This window comes from Podarcis pityusensis (assembly GCF_964106645.2).
Source record: "Podarcis pityusensis genome assembly, chromosome: 13".
Taxonomy (NCBI): domain Eukaryota; kingdom Metazoa; phylum Chordata; class Lepidosauria; order Squamata; family Lacertidae; genus Podarcis; species Podarcis pityusensis.
Window position 1 is genome coordinate 42684975 of NC_138038.1, and position 19002 is coordinate 42703976.

At 44.4% G+C, this 19002-nt stretch overlaps 1 protein-coding gene across 1 annotated transcript in view; it reads left to right on the plus strand.

Moving 5' to 3' along the window:
* Positions 1 to 19002, plus strand: part of LOC308461896 (vomeronasal type-2 receptor 26-like) — a gene marked incomplete at both ends in the record, with an annotated part of 60474 nt that overhangs the window by 5206 nt on the left and 36266 nt on the right. Inside the window, 2 exons of the mRNA XM_080979064.1 lie at positions 990 to 1217; positions 2442 to 2568. Coding sequence (XP_080835190.1) covers positions 990 to 1217; positions 2442 to 2568 — 355 coding nt within the window. The remainder of the gene's footprint in view (positions 1 to 989; positions 1218 to 2441; positions 2569 to 19002) is intronic.

Sequence of the window (19002 nt, forward strand, 5' to 3'; positions counted from 1 at the left end):
TCTTTGTGTCCTTACTGACATTGATGCAGTGGAAAGATAAATGTCTGGCTCTTTTTAATCAATGGATTGAAGATATGACTACATTTACAACAGATTACTTAAAGGCAAAGACATGGACAAATAAGCAATTTTTTTCCAAGCAGTCTACCATATATATAATATAAGTTCCTTTCACAGATATATATATTTTATGGACACTTCCCCCTAATATATGCACTTCTATACACATTGTTTGATTTGAGAACTGCACTGCAAAGTTCAGAGACATATGAATTTGAAAGCATAATTGTATTTCAGTTCACATATTTGTTCCAAAAGTCGGAACTGAGTATTAAAATGCAGACAAAATTGTTTTTCTCCTGCATACCTACTCCTTGGAATTCTAAGAAAAGTTTGAAATGTGTTATTCCTTGCAGATCCTGTATAACGTTGTCCTCTTTGTGTGTGTACCTTCTCTGTACTCCTCCCTAACAGAGAGTCTCTCAGCATTCTGAGGCTCCTAAATGATCTCAGTCCTCATTGGGATGTTTGGAGGCTTGTGCCCTCCTCAGGGTTTCTTTCCCCAAAGCCTTACTTTGTACCTCTGTAAACTTTGAAGTTCCCCCAAGCCTGTTCATACCTACCTCTTACATGTGGGTGATGTTCTTTTGGTTACAGACAGAATCAAATTTATCTCTGAACTTGGCATTTAGAAGGAATGATACAGAAACCCACTACACACACACACACACACACACACACACCATGAAATCCACAGAGCCATCACTTTCATTAACTTTCCAATGTTTATGGTTGTCTGTTAATTTCTGAAACAGACTGCCACAATTCTTGAAAATCTGTAATTGAAAATAAACTTCAAAAGATGAGAAGAAAATTGCTTCCATCCAGAATGGATACTTAAAGAGTTCAACCTGAAAGATGCAAGACCTCATTATCCCTTCCTGAATTTCAGCCTTGATTAAATTCTTGCCATTTTCTTTTCAATACAGCTCCACCATTTTCTGAGGGGTATCTCGTTTAACAATAGTGCTGGGGACACGGTTTCCTTTGACCAGACTGGGGAGATAGTAGCCGGATTTGATGTCAACAACTGGATTGTTTTTTCAAACCAATCCTTTAAAAGAGTGAAAGTTGGGAAGATGGACCCCCAGGCTCCTCCAGACCAAGCTTTCACTATCAACGAGGATGCCATAACATGGCATAACTGGTTTAACCAGGTCAGCTATTTGTGAAGATTCCAATTTTGAATGCGTATAACATATGAAGTATACTGTATTTTTTGCTCTATAAGACTCACTTTTTCCCTCCTAAAAAGTAAGGGGAAATGTGTGTGCATCTTATGGGGTGAATGCAGGCTGCGCAGCTATCACAGAAGCCAGAACAGCAAGAGGGATTGCTGCTTTCACTGTGCAGCGATCCCTCTTGCTGTTCTGGCTTCTGAGATTCAGAATATTTTTTTTCTTGTTTTCCTCCTCCGAAAACTAGGTGCATCTTGTGGTCTGGTGCGTCTTCTAGAGCGCAAAATACAGGTACCTTCAAATTCCACCCAGTAAGCCAGACTAGATGATGCGTGAAATATTTGGCCTGCCACATATCTGTGTTTCTTGTAGGTAAAAAACTTCACGAGCACTATAATAACCACAATAAGTCCTATTACCTCTTACTGTTATATCTCTAGATAGAACTAGAACATAAACTGCATGAAGTCACCCACAACTCCTCAACAGAGATTTGGGGTGCCTTCAGACTTTCAATATTTGCTGGTGGCACTGTGGTTTAAACTACTGAGCCTCTTGGGCTTACCAATCAGAAGGTCAGCGCTTCAAATTCCCATGACGGGGTGAGCTCCCATTGTTCTGTCCCAGCTTCTGCCAACCTAGCAGTTCGAAAGTATGCCAGTGCTAGTAGATAAATAGATACTGCTGAGGCAGGAAGGTAAATGGCATTTCTGTGCACTCTGGTTTCTGTCACGGTGTTCTGTTGCACCAGGAGCAGTTTGTCATGCTGGCCACATGACTCTGAAAGCTGTTTGTGGACAAACCCCATAGTCGCCGTTGACTGGACTTAACTGTCCAGGGGTCCTTTACCTTTTTACCTTTACCTATTTTGTGATACTGATTCAAGCATATACCAGTAATTTCAGGTTTGCACTATTAGATTGTCCCTATCAGCCTAGAAGAACAAACCCACTTATACAAAAATAACTTTTAGTTCTTGGGAAAGGGATGGAGAAGTGCATGGGAAAGTGGACTAACTGAATAATGGGAAGACAATCACCGTATAAGCAAATCAGAAAGAATGCTTAAGAAACAGGTAATCTGAGGGTTTTTTAAAATGTAGTAAAACACAAAACCTACTAAGAGCACTCAGTTTTGTTCTTCCTTTATTATTCTGTATTATTCTGAGAATTATATATATTTTCCTCTTTCACTTCAAATTAGACACAGCCTAACTCTGTATGTACCGATAGTTGCCTTCGTGGTTCTAGCAAGAAAGTGAAACAAGGAGAGCCATTTTGCTGCTATGACTGCACACCTTGTCCAAAAGGGAAGATTTCAGGCGAGGAGGGTAAGAAATATATGGTACAGATTTATATCTGGTTCCCTGAAACTGAGAGCAACATATGTATAAAACCTGTCAGGGAATTGGGGGCTGAGAAGGGCGAAATGATGGGGAAATACTCTGATCGTAAGTAGTTGTACCTCTTCAGAGGAGGGGGAGGACAAAGGGTTGTCAGGAAGCAATGAATCAGAGAGGGGAGAGCAATTTCCAGGGCTTAGCCCTTCACGTAACAGAGGAAGGAAAAGGGGAGGGCTCCGGAAGTGGTTATGCTGGAGAAAACGAAAGCAGCAGCCAGTTGCTGCAACTAATCCGAATGAGCCGGATGTGCTCTGAGAGCTCTGTGTGTAAATAGAAAAATGGAACTAATTAAACCTGTAAAACTGGCTGGAGGCCAGAATCATCTTTGACAAAAAACACATATTCACCAAGCTTTCTGTTCTCAGTTTTTGAAGCAAGGTAGAAAGATTTGGGTGGCAATGGACTTAATGGTTAACCTAACATATTTTTGCACACAGTTTCATTTCATTAACTTGCATTATTTTAAAAAATAAGTCCTGTTTTAAAAATGTAAATCTGCATATTCTCTCAATATGCATTTAGCTGTATCATTGTTCATCAAAGTCCTATTCAAATGTACATTTTCCCCATGAAACATATTTAGATGTAGATTTTAAAACATTAAGCTACAGAATATCGTCTGGAAAAACCTGGCTAGTTCCTGATTTATGTGAAGTCGATCAGGAAGGGTTTCCAACCCTGCTACATTTCCTGCTGCTGATTGGCTGTCTGAGCAGTATGAGCGCAATCATTTACCATCTTTACATTTTTCTTCTCCTGATGTCCCCCCCCCGAATCCTAATTACGTAGTCATGAAATGGTTTTTTATTATTTGTTTATAAAATTTAATAAGAAAAAGAAAGAAGGAAACAAGAGTTAGTGTGTTGGTGAGATTAATACATTGAGGTTAATACAAAATATTTTATTTCTCAGACATGAATGACTGTTATGAGTGTGAAGTTGAAAAATATCCAAACAAACATCGGAATTTATGTATTCCCAAGCATGCAACTTTCTTGTCCTTTGAAGAACCTCTGGGCCTCAGCTTAGCCTGTTCTGCTCTTTCCTTTGCTTTCATTACAGCACTAGTACTTGAAATATTTGTGAAGCACAGGGACACTCCCGTTGTGAAAGCCAACAACCGGGACCTCACCTACGCTCTGCTCACCTCCCTCTTGCTTTGCTTCCTTTCTGCATTATTGTTCATTGGACATCCTGACAAGGTGACGTGTCTCCTCCGACAAACTGCTTTTGGCATCATCTTCTCAGTGGCTGTTTCTTGTGTGCTGGCAAAAACCATCACTGTGGTTCTGGCTTTCATGGCCACAAAACCAGGATCCAGGATGAGGAAGTGGGTGGGGAAAGGACTGGCAAACTCTATTGTCCTTACCTGCTCCCTACTCCAAGCACTCATCTGCACTCTGTGGCTGGTGATCTCTCCTCCATTCCCTAATGCTGACATGAAGTCAGTAGCTGAAGAAATTGTACTGGAGTGCAATGAGGGGACGGTGACCTTCTTTTACTGTGTCTTGGGCTACATGGGCTTCCTAGCTTTGGTCAGTTTCTGAAATATACTCAGAGTCGCAAAGTGATTTCATGCTCTTTATTCAGCTCATAGTGGTGAGGAGGAATGAATAAATGTCCCCTCACAGTATCTGCTTTATATACATTATTTACACAATGGGCTGCACATGATTGGCTAATTCTGGAATTCTACTGTAAGCCAATCAGGTTGTGGATTCACTTCTATCTGGAGCAGGATTGGGTGGTTCCTGCCAACCAATCATACTGCTGCATTGTTCTAGGACCAATCAGACTGCTGCATTCTGAATCCTATTGTTCTAGGACCAATCAGACTGCTGCCTTTTGGATCCTATTGTTCTAGGACCAATCAGACTGCTACAGTTTGGATCCTATTCAACTCAGTACATAACACCCCTCCCCTCTAAGTTCCAGTCCTGCCCGGGAGGTCGCATTCATAGTCCTCAAGGTATGCCGGCGGCCTACGTGTGCGTTGTGGCCTGGGGTGTTCCCTGGTCCGGGCTCCGGGTTCTGGCTCGTGTTCCAAGGATGCTGGCTGTGATGCGGCTGTTTGGTCTGGTGCAACCGGCTCGCTCAGTCGTGGTTCTGGTTCCGGTGTCCTTTCGGCCTCACGGGTCCTCTCTGTATTTACTGATTCTGCCTCTCCTGCTGGCCCCTCCTGCTCTATGGGCCTCACTGCCCCGCTGTTCCCTTGGGACTCCTCTGACCTGTCCTCCTCCTGGTTTTCTCCCGGGAATCGTCGCCGTATCTGGTCGCAGTGGCGGCGCCAGCATTGCCCCCCATCCGTTAGCACCTCGTACGACACGGGGCCAGTGACCCTGGTGATTGTGGCGGGTACCCATGCTGGGCCTGCCCCAAAATTCTTTGCGTACACTGGGTCCTGGGCCTCGAAGGTCCGGGGGTTCCTGCCTTCCCCCACCACTATCTCATCCTGAGCTCTATCGGGGTGAAGGCGGTCCAATCTGATTGCAAGGCGCCGACCCATTAGTAGTTCAGCGGGGCTCCGGCCAGTCGTTGAGCTGGGGGTGCTGTGCTGTGCTAGAAGGAATGTGGCAAGGCGGTACTCCCAGTCCCCTTGCGTCATGCGGCGAAGGGTGTCCTTGGTGGTCCGCACCATGCGTTCTGCTTGGCCATTGGTGGCAGGGTGGAACGGCGCCGAACGGATGTGGCGGATGGCGTTCTGCGCTGTGAAGGTTTGGAATTCTCCTGACGTAAATGCAGTCCCGTTGTCTGAGACGAGAGTGTCAGGGAGCCCGTGGGTTGCAAACAGCCTGCGTAGTACCCGGATGGCTGCGGACGTGGAAGTGGACGGTACCAGTGCGACTTCCAGCCATTTGGTGTAGGAGTCCACCACTATGAAGAATGTTTTCCCCTGAAAGGGGCCAGCGAAATCCACATGCAGGCGTGACCATGGTGCTCGGGCGGACTCCCAGGACTGGACTGGGGCCCTTGGGGGATCTGGGCGGGATTCTTGGCAGGCCTGGCAGTGTTTGACCCAGGCCTCTATCTCTCCATCGATCCCCGGCCACCACACATAACTCCTGGCAAGGGCCTTCATTCTTACTACCCCTGGATGTGTCTCGTGTAGGGCTGTGAGGACCCTTTTGCAGAGGGGCTGGGGAACAACGACTCTGCTTCCCCATAACAGGCACCCCTTGTGGGCCGACAGTTCATGTTTGCGGGTTGTGTAGCCGGCGAATTCTGGCCCGGGGCTGCTGCTGGGCCATCCCCTCCACACCCAGTCCAGGACCCGGGAGATGACCCTATCTTTCTTGGAATGGTGTGCAACTTCTTGTGCCTGAATGGGGCGGTCGGGAAGCAGCTCCAGGCTCATAACCTCTTGTGCAGGTGCTGGGTCAGGGCCTGTTTCCGGTAGTGGTAGCCTGCTGAGGGCGTCCGCATGGCCCATCGCCTTCCCAGGTCGGTGAATCAGTGCATACTGGTAGCTGGCAAGGAAAATTGACCACCTGAGGACGCGAGGAGACAGCACTTGGGGGGTCTGCTTTTCGGGGGCAAACAAACCAAGCAACGGCTTGTGGTCAGTCACCACGGTGAAGGGCCGCCCGTACAAGAAATCATGGAATTTTTTTACTCCCTTTACGATTGCCAGACCCTCCTTGTCGATTTGCGAGTAGTTCCGCTCGGTTGTGTTGAGTGTCTGGGAAAAGTACGCCACCGGTACCTCTCTTCCATCCGGGAGTTGGTGCCCCAGGACAACTCCAATGCCATAGGGTGAGGCGTCGCATGCTAGCACCACCGGCAGCCTCTCGTCGAAGTGTGCCAAGACCGAGTTTGAGACAAGCAAGTCCTTGACTGCCTGGAATGCGGCCTCCTGGCGCTGGCCCCACACCCAAGGGGCCCGCTTGTCCAGGAGTCTGTGTAGGGGCTCCGCTACCGCCGCCTTGTGGGGAAGGAAGGAATGGTAAAAGTTCAATAGCCCCAAGAAGGCCTGAAGTTCAGTCTTGCTCTTGGGCGCTGGGGCATCACAAATGGCCCGTACCTTGTCCCCAGTCGGGTGGACCCCTTCTGCGTCCACCATAAATCCCAGAAAGTCCACCTGAGGCACTCCTAGTAGACATTTTTCCCGCTTCACCTTGAGACCCGCCGTCTGGAAACGGTGCAGAACGGTGCGGAGGCGGTCCTCAAACTCCTCTGGTGTGGGGCCGGCAATCAACACATCATCGAAGAAGGGGGTGACGCCAGGAATCCCTTTAAGGAGAGAGTCCATTATATTCTGGAATATGCCTGGTGCCACGCTGACACCGAATTGCAGCCGCTTTACCCTGAACGCTCCTCTGTGCGTCACAATCGTCTGTGCCTCTGCTGTGGCCTCATCTACTGGCAGCTGTTGATATGCTTGGGCCAAGTCCAGCTTGCCAAAAATTTTCGACCCAGCCAGGGTGGCAAGGACATGGCTGACCACTGGCACTGGGTATGCGTGGGCCGTGAGGGCCTTGTTTATGGTACATTTGTAGTCTGCGCAGATGCGGACCGAACCATTAGGCTTGACGGGTGTGACGATTGGGGTTTCCCAGGGAGCATTAGGCACCGGCTCCAGCACTCCTTGCTCTACGAGTCGGTCCAATTCCTCGTCTATACGGGGTTTCAAGGCGAACGGGACCCGGCGGGCCTTGAGCCTGACCGGTCGTACTGCGGGGTCAAGCTGTAGCGCAATGGGGGGGCCCGTATACTGTCCCAATTTCCCATCGAAAACCCCTGGAAATTCCTTGCATATGGCGTCCACGTCCACTTGTAAGCTAGTGTGGTTCACCCCGGTGACAGCTAGCCCCAGTGGTCCAAACCATGCCAATCCCAGTAAGCTAATGTAGGGGCCCTTGACCACAAGCAAGTCCAGTTGCCGCGTCCGCCCTCGGTATTGCACCCTGAAGGTCCCCACCCCCATTGTGGGGACCTTACGTTTCTGGAAGTCCCGGAGGGTGAATGGGGCCGGCCTGAGTTTGGGACCCCCAGTGGGACACAGTTTCCTTAAGGTCCTTGCCGAGATTATGGATAGAGTTGAACCCGTGTCAAGCTCCATGCGGCATGGGGCCCCCTCTATCTGTACCTCTACATAAATTTTCTCTACGTTGGGGTGGGGCAACTGGTATACCTGGAAGTCCGTGAGCTCCGTCGAGTTGCCTTGGTGCGTTGGGCCCCGGGACCTGGGGCTCTTGGATTGGTCATCTGATGCCTGGTGTCGGGTGGGCCGAGCCCGACACACCCGGGCGATGTGTCCCGATTTTCTGCACTGCCTGCACTCTGCGTTGCGGAAACGGCAGGTCCTCCTCTCGTGACTCTCCCCGCAGCTTGCGCAGTTCCCTCCTTCTCGTCGAGGCAGCTGTGGTCTGTGCGCTGCTTGAGTGCGCTGCTGTACTCGGTGCACCTCCTCCCTGTCGGATCCTGAGTCGTCGGTGAGGTCTTCATGGTGGACCCTCGGTTGGGATGGCAGGCTCGGCCGTGCCTCTTGGGTCGACCTCTCGGCAGCTTCTGTTGCCAGGGCCTCCTCCAGAGCGACCTGGAACGTTAGGTCCTTCTCAGCGTAGAGGCGTCGTTGCAGCTTCTCATCCTTCAGGCCACCGACGAGGCGGTCACGAAGCATGTTCTCCAGCTCTGAGAAGTTGCAGAACCGGGCGGCTTGGCGGAGAGAGGTCACAAACCCAGTTATGGTTTCCCCAGGGGCTTGCCGCTTTGCGTAGAAGGCATTTCGACGAGCCACCACTGAGGGCTGCGGCGAAAAGTGCCCCTTCAGCTGTTCCATTATTGTTTTGTATGGAACAGTAGCGACGTCTTCAGGCGCAAGGAGAGCCCGGGCGATTTCAAACGTCTCCTCTCCGCAGACGCTGAAGAATATCGCCCTCTTCTTGGCGTCTTCTTCGTCGGTGACCCCTTTGGCTTCTAGGAGGAAGGTGAAACGGGAGGCGTACGCTTCCCAGTCTCCAGATGCTGGGTTGAATGGCGAGAAGCTGCTGTTGGCTGCCATTCTGAGTTCCTTGTGCCCCGGAGCTGAAGCCTGGATACACGGTGCGAGGCAGCGGTGCGGCAGTTGGCGGTGCTGCGGTGCTGTGTGTGGCAGTCAGCTCAGCGGGATCCCACCTTCGTCGCCAGTGAAATATACTCAGAGTCGCAAAGTGATTTCATGCTCTTTATTCAGCTCATAGTGGTGAGGAGGAATGAATAAATGTCCCCTCACAGTATCTGCTTTATATACATTATTTACACAATGGGCTGCACATGATTGGCTAATTCTGGAATTCTACTGTAAGCCAATCAGGTTGTGGATTCACTTCTATCTGGAGCAGGATTGGGTGGTTCCTGCCAACCAATCATACTGCTGCATTGTTCTAGGACCAATCAGACTGCTGCATTCTGAATCCTATTGTTCTAGGACCAATCAGACTGCTGCCTTTTGGATCCTATTGTTCTAGGACCAATCAGACTGCTACAGTTTGGATCCTATTCAACTCAGTACATAACAGTTTCACTGTGTCTTTCCTTGCCCGGAAATTACCTGACAGTTTCAACGAAGCCAAGTTCATCACTTTCAGCATGTTGGTCTTTTGCAGTGTTTGGTTATCCTTTGTTCCTACCTACATGAGCACAAAGGGGAAATACATGGTGGCTGTAGAGATCTTCTCTATCTTAGCCTCCAGTGCTGGCTTGTTGGGTTGCATCTTTTGCCCCAAATGTTACATTATTTTGCTGAAGCCTGAGCTGAACAATAGGGATCTCTTAATTAGAAGGAAGTCTTGAAGAATGCATGAGAGTATCTATTTTCTATATTGTATAGGCCGGGAATTTGTGTCCAACCATTGCATTGTCACATTGTCTAAATGAGGAATCTAGGGAGGGGCGGTCATTGTATGAAACCAAACCCACTGGTCAAATGTGCTGATCAAGCTGGAACAGCAAGAAAAGGAACTGAGCAGGGATTATTAATGAAAAACTGAGAACGATCTGAGGAGCCTGTTATAATGAAACACCTCAAGTGAGTTGGAGATAGGGAAACAGGAGTCCAGCGCATCTATCACTGTTTGATGCAGAAAGTGAGGAGACTCCAATGAACTCCACATTTACACCTTCATGCATGGAAGTAGGATCCCTCTTGGAGAGTGTTGGGGTCACATTTATAATACATCTAATGAAATAACATACTTATACAGGGATTTGCTACCTTTAAATATAACTCCTTCTAATGGTATAAAATCATTCATCATACATGAGCAGCTCAAATTCTGCTATTGTGTATTTTATCGTTTAATATTATATCAATCTATATATTATTAAGAATTCAGGCTGGGATGGGGAGATGTAGGCTGCAAGTGAGTTCCTTATAACTCTTGGGTTATAAGCCTGATTCTGAGTTGAGATTGCAGTAAGCTTTATTTTACTTTGTCTTAAAACAGCAGTGTTTGATGTCTGTTTAAATCCAAGGCTACACCTTTAGGGATGTTAATGCTGTGAACCCCTCCATCATAGGCTCAGGTCATATGTATGTATAAATAAATAAATAAAACATGTATCTTAAAAAGTCACAGTCTCTGCTGTGCATAAAAAAACAAAGACAAAGTTTGGATCAGGGCCTGAAGCCCCAGCAATCTCACACCACTTAGAGATTGGGGTGGAGTGCAAGAATAAGTTTGCCTGCCCTTAAATTATATTCCCATTTGTAAAGCACAAAGAAAGGGAAAGGGAAAAATAAAAACTTATTTCTGGCACAACCGTTTAAATTTTGGCAAGGAAAGATGTGACAAGATGAGATAAGGAAAGTGAGATGCAGGAATAACAAGAGGTAATATTGAGCACTGCCGACGAATTACAAATGTCTTTCCCTGTTGGTGGAGACATTACCCATGCCTCATCTTAGTTTCTCCAGCATAAAATGTGATGCTTTTCTCCCATCCATTGGCAAGACATGGAGACCAACTCATGCAATTGTTGTTCATGCATGTGAACTTTGAAAGGAATGTAATTAGGGGGGAAACTCCGCTCTCCCTAGGTTTCTTCTTTCCAGGTCAGAATTTCCAGAGGCCAGTACTACAGTCAAAGATGTTCCTTTCCTCCCTCTCTTGAGACCAAAGGGTTGTATTTCCAGTATTTTTTCCTTCTTGTTTATTATTGTAAGCCAAAATCTTATGCAGCTAAGAGGATATGAAAACTTCTGTTAGGAAAGATGCAAAAATTGACTATCTTCCCTTTAATTATCAAAATAACTGTAATTAAAGTCCCCACTTGTCTAACCAACTCATGGACTTGCTCAGTACACTATCAAAGCTAATGAGGAAGTCTGTGAAAGGTACTATAATTGAGCCTTTCAAAGCCTGGTGCCCTTGGACTGTATTGGATCACAAACCCATCAAATGCAGTCAGCTTTGAATGCTGTGAATTGCAGTCTAAAATATCTGAAGGATATAAGGTTGGATAAGCCTGATAAAAATATATCACTCCAGCAATCACAGCTAGACCTAAGAATCATAAAGAAGCAAGGATCCATCAGTGTCATCACTATTCCCACCCACTCACAGTTTTCACAGTCTGGATTTCAGATATATGAGCAGACTAAAAGGTCAACTAGGTCAAACTACTTCAGTCTCATAAGCTGTAATAGTACTAGGGGCATCTTAGTGCATAGGGAAAAGTAGTACCAAGGATGGTGGCATTATTGGTCTTGCTGCTGATTCTACTTCCTCATGCAATATGCAAATCAACCATTGTTAAATGTCATGTCCATGATCCACACACTCCACTTCATCAGTATCATGCGGAAGGAGACCTCATCATTGGTGGCATTGCCTCTCACAGCATCATCATCTCCATTTCAATACCCTTCATTGACAAACCCCCACCAACATTGCTTGAAGAGCTAAAGTAAGACCTGGATAATTTCTCTTTTGCATTTTTATTCCTTCTTTGGACAATGAAGCAAATCAGTTTAAGAGGTGGGGTGGCTAAACGGTGGTCCTGAAGTGGTTGTTTGACTCCAACAGTTGCAGCCAACAATGTCCATTGATAATAATAGAAGCGTTAACAATTTATATCAGGAATATTTTAAAGTCTGTGCTCCCTTACGATAGAATTTTCCCCTATCTGCCTTTTCTGCCATTGTAGGCAAGGAGGAGGATCACTTGTAGTGATAGCTGTTCAAGATAATTTAAATAATTGCAGTAATAAAAAATACAAATGAGCAATGCTTTTTCCTTAAAAAAAAAGTTTAGTTGTACCCTCATTTTCCTACTTATATTGAAATACTGCCCCTCAATGAGACCAAACTTAGATTCACAAAATGTTTTGGGGGTATGTGTACCCCTATGTCTCCCAAGAAAGAAAGCAGTGCTAATGAGGATAGTGTAGAACTGAGTTGTGATAAATTTACAAAGAGTTACATGCCCTTCTGATGGAAAATGAAACTCTTTTTTTAGTGTGGTGCCAAAGAATTACCAGCACATCCTTGCCTTGCAATTTGCAGTGAAGGAGATCAATGAAAACCCTCAGCTCTTACCCAATGTCACTTTAGGCTTCCGCATCTATGACAGCTATTTCAATGCCAAATGGACCTCTTATGCCACAATGTTACTCATATCCACACTGGAAACATTTGTCCCCAACTACATCTGTGACATCAACAAAAACTTGATAGCCATCATTGGGGGACTGGACTCCCAAACTTCCCTTCATGTGGCAACAATCTTGGATATCTATAAGGTTCCGCAGGTGAGATATGCATCTCTTTGTCAAGTTATGGGAACTTAAGATATCCAAATAGATTTTGATAAATCAATGTGCACATTTCAAATAATCAGGCATGCCATGCTAATGACAGAGCCAAGGTAAGAGATAAAGCCTTGATAACACATAGGTTATTGCTTCAGATGTCCCTTTTGGCCTAGCCAGTTCCTGACATATGATAACAGCTGATTGGCAGGTGAGAATCGCTTGGCTTAGCAAAAATAGCATGCACAGGCCAAATGGTGAGGATTGGAAGGCCCAACTGGAGATTGCCCCAGTGATGCTTGTATTACACAAATCTAATACCTAAAAGCTATTGTTGCTTCTGTCTCTTTCTCCTCCTCCAACAACTATGTTTAGCTCATATATGGCCCTGCTCCAGTGATGAATGATAAAACCCCAGGCCTTTTCTTCTACCAGATGGTGCCCAAGGAAACCCACCAGTATAAGGGGATCCTGTCTTTGCTTCTGCATTTCAAGTGGATATGGATTGGAATCCTAACTTTCTATGATGAGAATGCAGAAAGATTTCTGCAAACTGTGGTTCCACTATTTTCCCAGAGTGGCATCTGTTTTGCCTTCATAGAAAGAAGTCACACATTAACTTACGTCACTGAAATTAACAATATGTTTAAACTGGGGGCAAAAATTAATGACAAAATAAACGATAGCAAAGCCAATGTAGTCTTGTTTTATGGAGAATCATATACTCTGGCATTTTTTAGATGGTTGCCTTACCTATCAGAACTGGAACAAAGTTCAAATAAGCCAAAAGGTAAAGTGTGGATCATGACAGCCCAGGTAGAGCTCACTTCTTTTGTCTATCAACGGACTTGGGATACAGAAATACTCCATGGGGTTCTCTCATTCACAACTCACTCAAATGATCCACCAGGATTTCGTCAGTTTGTCAAGAGCAAAACCCCTTCCAACCCGAAAGGAGATGGCTTCATTTTGGACTTCTGGCAACAGGCATTTGGCTGTGTATTTCCAAATCAAGTTGTTGGCAGTGTGAAGGGAGATATTTGCACTGGGCAAGAGAAGCTGGAGAATCTTCCTGGTCCTTTCTTTGAAATGAGCATGACCAGCCACAGCTACAACATCTACAATGCTGTCTATGCTGTGGCCCATGCTTTACATGCCATGTCTACATCCCGAGTCAAACACAGACCAGTAATGATCGGTGGAGGAGTCAAATTTCAGAATCAGCCACTGTGGCAGGTAATGGGCTGAACACCCTGAAAGAGGTTCAAAACATGTTCTGTTTGCTTTTCTATCTATTGTCACTTTCCTATGTAACCCCAGCAAGGGTCACCAATGTCGGTGCAGCAATGCTCTTGAACAGGGGTCAGCAAACTTTTTCAGCAGGGGGCCGTCCACTGTTCCTCAGACCTTGTCGGGGGCCGGACTATTTTTTTGGGGGGGGGGAATGAACAATTTCCTTTGAGCCACAAATAACCCAGAGATGCATTTTAAATAAAAGCAAACATTCTACTCATGTAAAAACATGCTGATTCCCAGACCGTTCGTAGGCTGGATATAAAAGGCGCTTTGGCCGGATCCGGCCCCCGGGCATTAGTTTGCCTACCCATGCTCTTGAAATCTTCCCCATCTGCCTCCAAAGCACCTTCCTCTATTCACTGCCCTTTGGCCATGAGATTGTTGCTTTATCTCTCTTGACATGCAAATACAGTATTGGTTTTTCTACAGATATCACCATATTGTCTGCAAATGCTTTCAGTTGATATTGTCTCTTTCCCAATCTTATGTTTTACTATCTTGATTACTTCTTATTCTTTGCACCAGTACTTCTAAAACTCTTATAAACAACAAATGTGACAATGGGCAGCCTTGTCTCATTCCTTTAGTTATTTTACAGTTCTCAGTCAGGACACTATTTACTATCAACTTAGCTGACTGTTTTGTATATATTGCCTTAACTCCTTTTATAAAAGTGTCTCCACAACTCATATGTTCTAAGACTTTAAACGTAAAATCCCTGGAGCGATTATAAAATGCTTTCTTGGCATCGAGAAACATTAAACCCAATTGTTTTTCATTTCTCACTTGCAAGTATTCTCATATATCAATTACATTTCTAATATTATCTTTCATTTGTCTTTTTGGGGAAAATCCAGCTGGTCATGGTGGATTACCTCTTTTAATACCTGTTTCAACCTATTTGCTAATATGTTTGCAAAAAGCTTATAATTATTATTCCACAAAGATATAGGTTGATAATTTTTTTTTTTTTTTGCTGGTCAGAATCTCTGTCTTGTTTAGAAATCAAAGTTATATAAGCATTCTTCCAGGATTCTGGCAGCTCCCCTGTATTTAAAATCATATTCATAATGTCCTTTAATTGTTGTATTAGATACTTCTGCAACTTCTTATAGTATATTGCTGAAAGACCATCAGATCCTGGTGCTTTCAAAGGCTTTTCCTGTAAAATTGCTTGCTGTAATTCCATCATTGAAACCGGTGCATTCAAAGTTGTCATTTTATCGGACTTCCGGGGGCGGCGCGAACGGCAATGGCGGTCCTCTTCTAATCGGGAAGAGGAGGCTCCGCAGAAACTGGGTCATCCGCTACGGCGAAGCGGAGACCCACTTTGGAAAACCACAGGCGGCAAGAGCCTGTGGTCTCGAGGCTCAGTGGGCGCCAGAAGCGACCTCCCAAATGTCAAAGGAACCCCGTAAGGGGCTCCGGAGCGTGGAGGGGGGTGGCGGCGCTGTGAGCCATTTCGCAATCTGCGGAGCGAAGCCGCGCTGCCGCTGCCGCTGCCGGTGAGCGCTGATCCCTTTTCCTGTAAAATCTGGATCCGGAATCAAAACCAACCTATTCGTGAGTAAAGACTGAATCACTTTAAATTAGAGACTAAAAGTTGAATTAAAAGATTTGAACTTGGCTGAGAGCGGAGAGACGTGGAAACAGGAAGTCCGTCTTCCGCTGCCATTGAACTTTAAAAAGCAAAGAGCTGGAGGAGTGGAGGCTGAAAAAAGAACTTTTAACTTTACTGATCTAAGCACCCACTGAACCTGCAATCTAAAGTAAAGATTTCAAGTTTATGATTTGGAATTATTATTTGCATTTGACTTTCCTTCTTTTATTGGATTACAATTAAAAGGTGAAACCCAGGGTCCGGAACTGCCTGAGATCTGAGAGACTGAGCTGTCAGTATTGCAGATTTGGATACTGTATATTGGAACTTGCAACAATCTGAGGGTACTTAGACCTCCTAATTTGAAACATTTTTTGGAGACCAGTAAGCACTGTTTGAAACAAAGTGACTATTAATATCAACTCTGCTAAATACTTGTACTTGAAGGTTCTTGGACATTAAATTAGACTCTGAAAGACATTTTAAGCTCCCTCTAGAGGATTGGAGATTTAAAACAGTGACTTTACATTTACTTTCGATTCCCCGGCTGCTTGCTTTCTCTGGGCCTATCTATTCCCATGGGAATAACTCAGTGTGACCTTGACTGATAGATAACGTTGGAATGAGTGGCACAAGAAGAAGAGGAAGAGTTAGACAAACAACTTTGACAACTCTAACCTCAGCCTCACAGACACGTAGATCATCTGTACCTACTCTGCCTTCAGAAGTAGAAGAAGTTGCCCTGTCACAGGCAAAAGAGGGAGAAATAGAGCAGTTACAATTGGAAGATATGGCCTCAGGAGCATCTGCTTCTATTTTAGAGAAAATTTTTGAAAAATTGGAAGTTTTGGACAAGAAAGCAGATGAGCAAACAGCAAAGATTGACCAAAATACAGAATGCCTAAATAAATTAACTGGACAAGTGGCACAGAACACACAAGCAATTGGACAGTTGACGGAGGCTACAGCAGAAAATCGGAAATTGGCTGAGGATACCAGACAAAAATTAGAAAATTTAGAACAAGAGGTAAGACCACTCACCAAACAAGTAGGGGAACATCAGATTTATCTCTCTATGATAGAACTGCGAAATCGTGAGAATAATTTGAGGATTAGGTCGTTACAAGAAGCAGAAGAAGGAAACCTAGCTGAGTTTTTAACCAAAGAATTCTCCAAGTTCTGGAATTTAGAGGAAAAGGATTTTAAAATTGTGTCAGCCTTCAGGCTTGGAAGATTTATAAAAAAGGAGAGGCCCAGAGACTGCCTGATAACATTGAGATCAAAGGAGGAAAGGGACAAGATTTTGGGCCTACACTACGGAAAGTCACTGGACATTTTGGACAGAAGAATTGAAATTTACAAAGATATTCCTAGACAACTGTTGGACCTTAGAGCCGCCTATTCTGAACTTGCCAAATTATTAAGGAGCAACGCAATTGCTTTCAGGTGGGAATTCCCCCAAGGAATATCCTTTACCTTTAGAGGGAAAAAGGTCAAAATTAGAACATCGGAAGAGAGAGACAAATTTCTGTCTACATACGGAGAGGACCTTCAAAAAGGAATTGAACTACCTTCTGGGCCTGGGGCAACGCCAGTACCAGCACCTGTGGAACCTGAAGATCCTGTGAATAAGATACCACCCCTTGAAAAATAATCAGATTAATTCAGGATGTCTCTGCAACTGTTGAGCTGGAATATAAATGGTTGTAACATTCCGGAAAAAAGGAAGAAAATATTTCATATATTAAAAAAAGAACAATTGGACATTATTTGCCTACAGGAAACACATGTGACAAGGCTCCACAGAAAAGTGTTAATAAATAAAAGATTGGGCCAGGAATTTATATCTTCGGACAAAGTGAAGAAGAGAGGTGTGGTGATATATGCGAAAGAGAGCCTGTCACCCAAATTCTTATTTAAAGATGAACATGGAAGAATTTTGGCAATTGAGATACAACACCAAGGAGAGAAACTGTTGATATTAGGAATCTATGCACCTAACGAAGGTTAATCGGAATTTTACAAGAAGTTGCATGAGACTATGCTGGATTATCTGGACTACAACAACATCATAATGATGGGAGATATGAATGGGGTCGTATCAACTAACATGGACAAGTCACAAAGTCAAAATGTCACAAAAGACGGCAGACTACCTAAAACTTTTTTTGAAATGACAGACAATATGGACTTGATTGACATCTGGAGGACAAAGAACCCACTAGGAAGAGAGGGAACATTCTTTTCTGAAGCCCAACTGACCTGGACAAGAATCGACCAAATATGGATATCTAGAGGCCTGGCACCTAAGGCCAGAAAAGTGGAAATCTGCCCAAAGACCTGTTCCGACCATAATGCAGTAAAGATGGATATGACACTATTACCAACCGGCTCTTTTAGATGGAAGATGAATGACAATTTGTTCAGAGATCAGGAAATTACCAAGAAGGCCCAAAAAGTTTTGAAGGACTATTTTGAGATAAATATGAATACTACGGTGGAAAAAAGAATCGTCTGGGACGCAAGTAAAGCTGTAATGAGGGGATTCTTGATACAACAGAATGCCGTAAAGAAAAGGACACAAAATGAGAAAAAAGACAAAATCCTGGATAAAATAAAAGAATTAGAGAAGAAGTTAAGATTAAATCCGAAGTGACAGCCAACTCTGAGAGAAATTAAACTTTATCAAACACAATATTCTAAATTGATAAATCAGGAAATAGAATGGAAGGTCAAATTAATGAAACAAAAAACGTTTGAGTCGGCGAATAAATGTGGAAAACTGCTAGCTTGGCAGTTGAAGAGAAGACAAAGATTAAATACGATTACAAACTTAGAGATTGAAGGAAAAAACATTCAGAATCCTGTGGACATTAGAAAGTGATTCCAGAGATACTTCAAAAAACTATACACCCAAGGGCCGCAAGACGAGGCTGAGATTAAACAATTTTTGGCAAAAAATGGACTATCCAAACTGTCACAAGAAAATAGGACAATCCTGAATTCCAAAATAACACGACAAGAGATTGAACAAGCCATTCAGAACATGCAACTGGGCAAGTCCCCAGGGCCAGATGGGCTGACCTCCAAGTACTATAAGACATTAAAAGACTATTTGATACAACCTTTGACGGAGGTCAGCAATGAAATTTTGGAGGGGAAGAGGGCACCGGAGTCGTGGAAGGAAGCGTTTATCACATTAATACCAAAGACGGAAGCTGAAAAGACACAACTTAAGAACTATCGTCCCATCTCTCTTTTAAACGTGGATTACAAAATATTTGCAGACATTTTGGCAAGTAGACTTAAAAAAGTTTTAAACGAAGTAATCCATAAGGACCAGGCAGGCTTTCTCCCAGGTAGACATTTGTTTGCTAATACAAGGAACATTATTGACATTTTGGAACTTTTGCAAACAGATATAAACACAAAAGCAGTTTTAATTTTTATAGATGCGGAGAAGGCCTTTGACAACATCTCCTGGAAATTTATGATGGGAAACTTGAAAGAAATGGGAGTGGGACGGGGTTTTGAGAATGGGATTGAGGCGATATATTCAGAGCAGAAAGCTAAACTGATAGTTAACAATGTGGTTACAGAGGAATTTAAAATTGAAAAAGGAACACGACAAGGTTGCCCTATTTCCCCTTTGTTATTTATCTCGGTTCTGGAGGTGCTATTGAATATGATCAGAGGGGACCGGTTGGTGGAAGGAATTCAGGTCGGACAGAAACAAT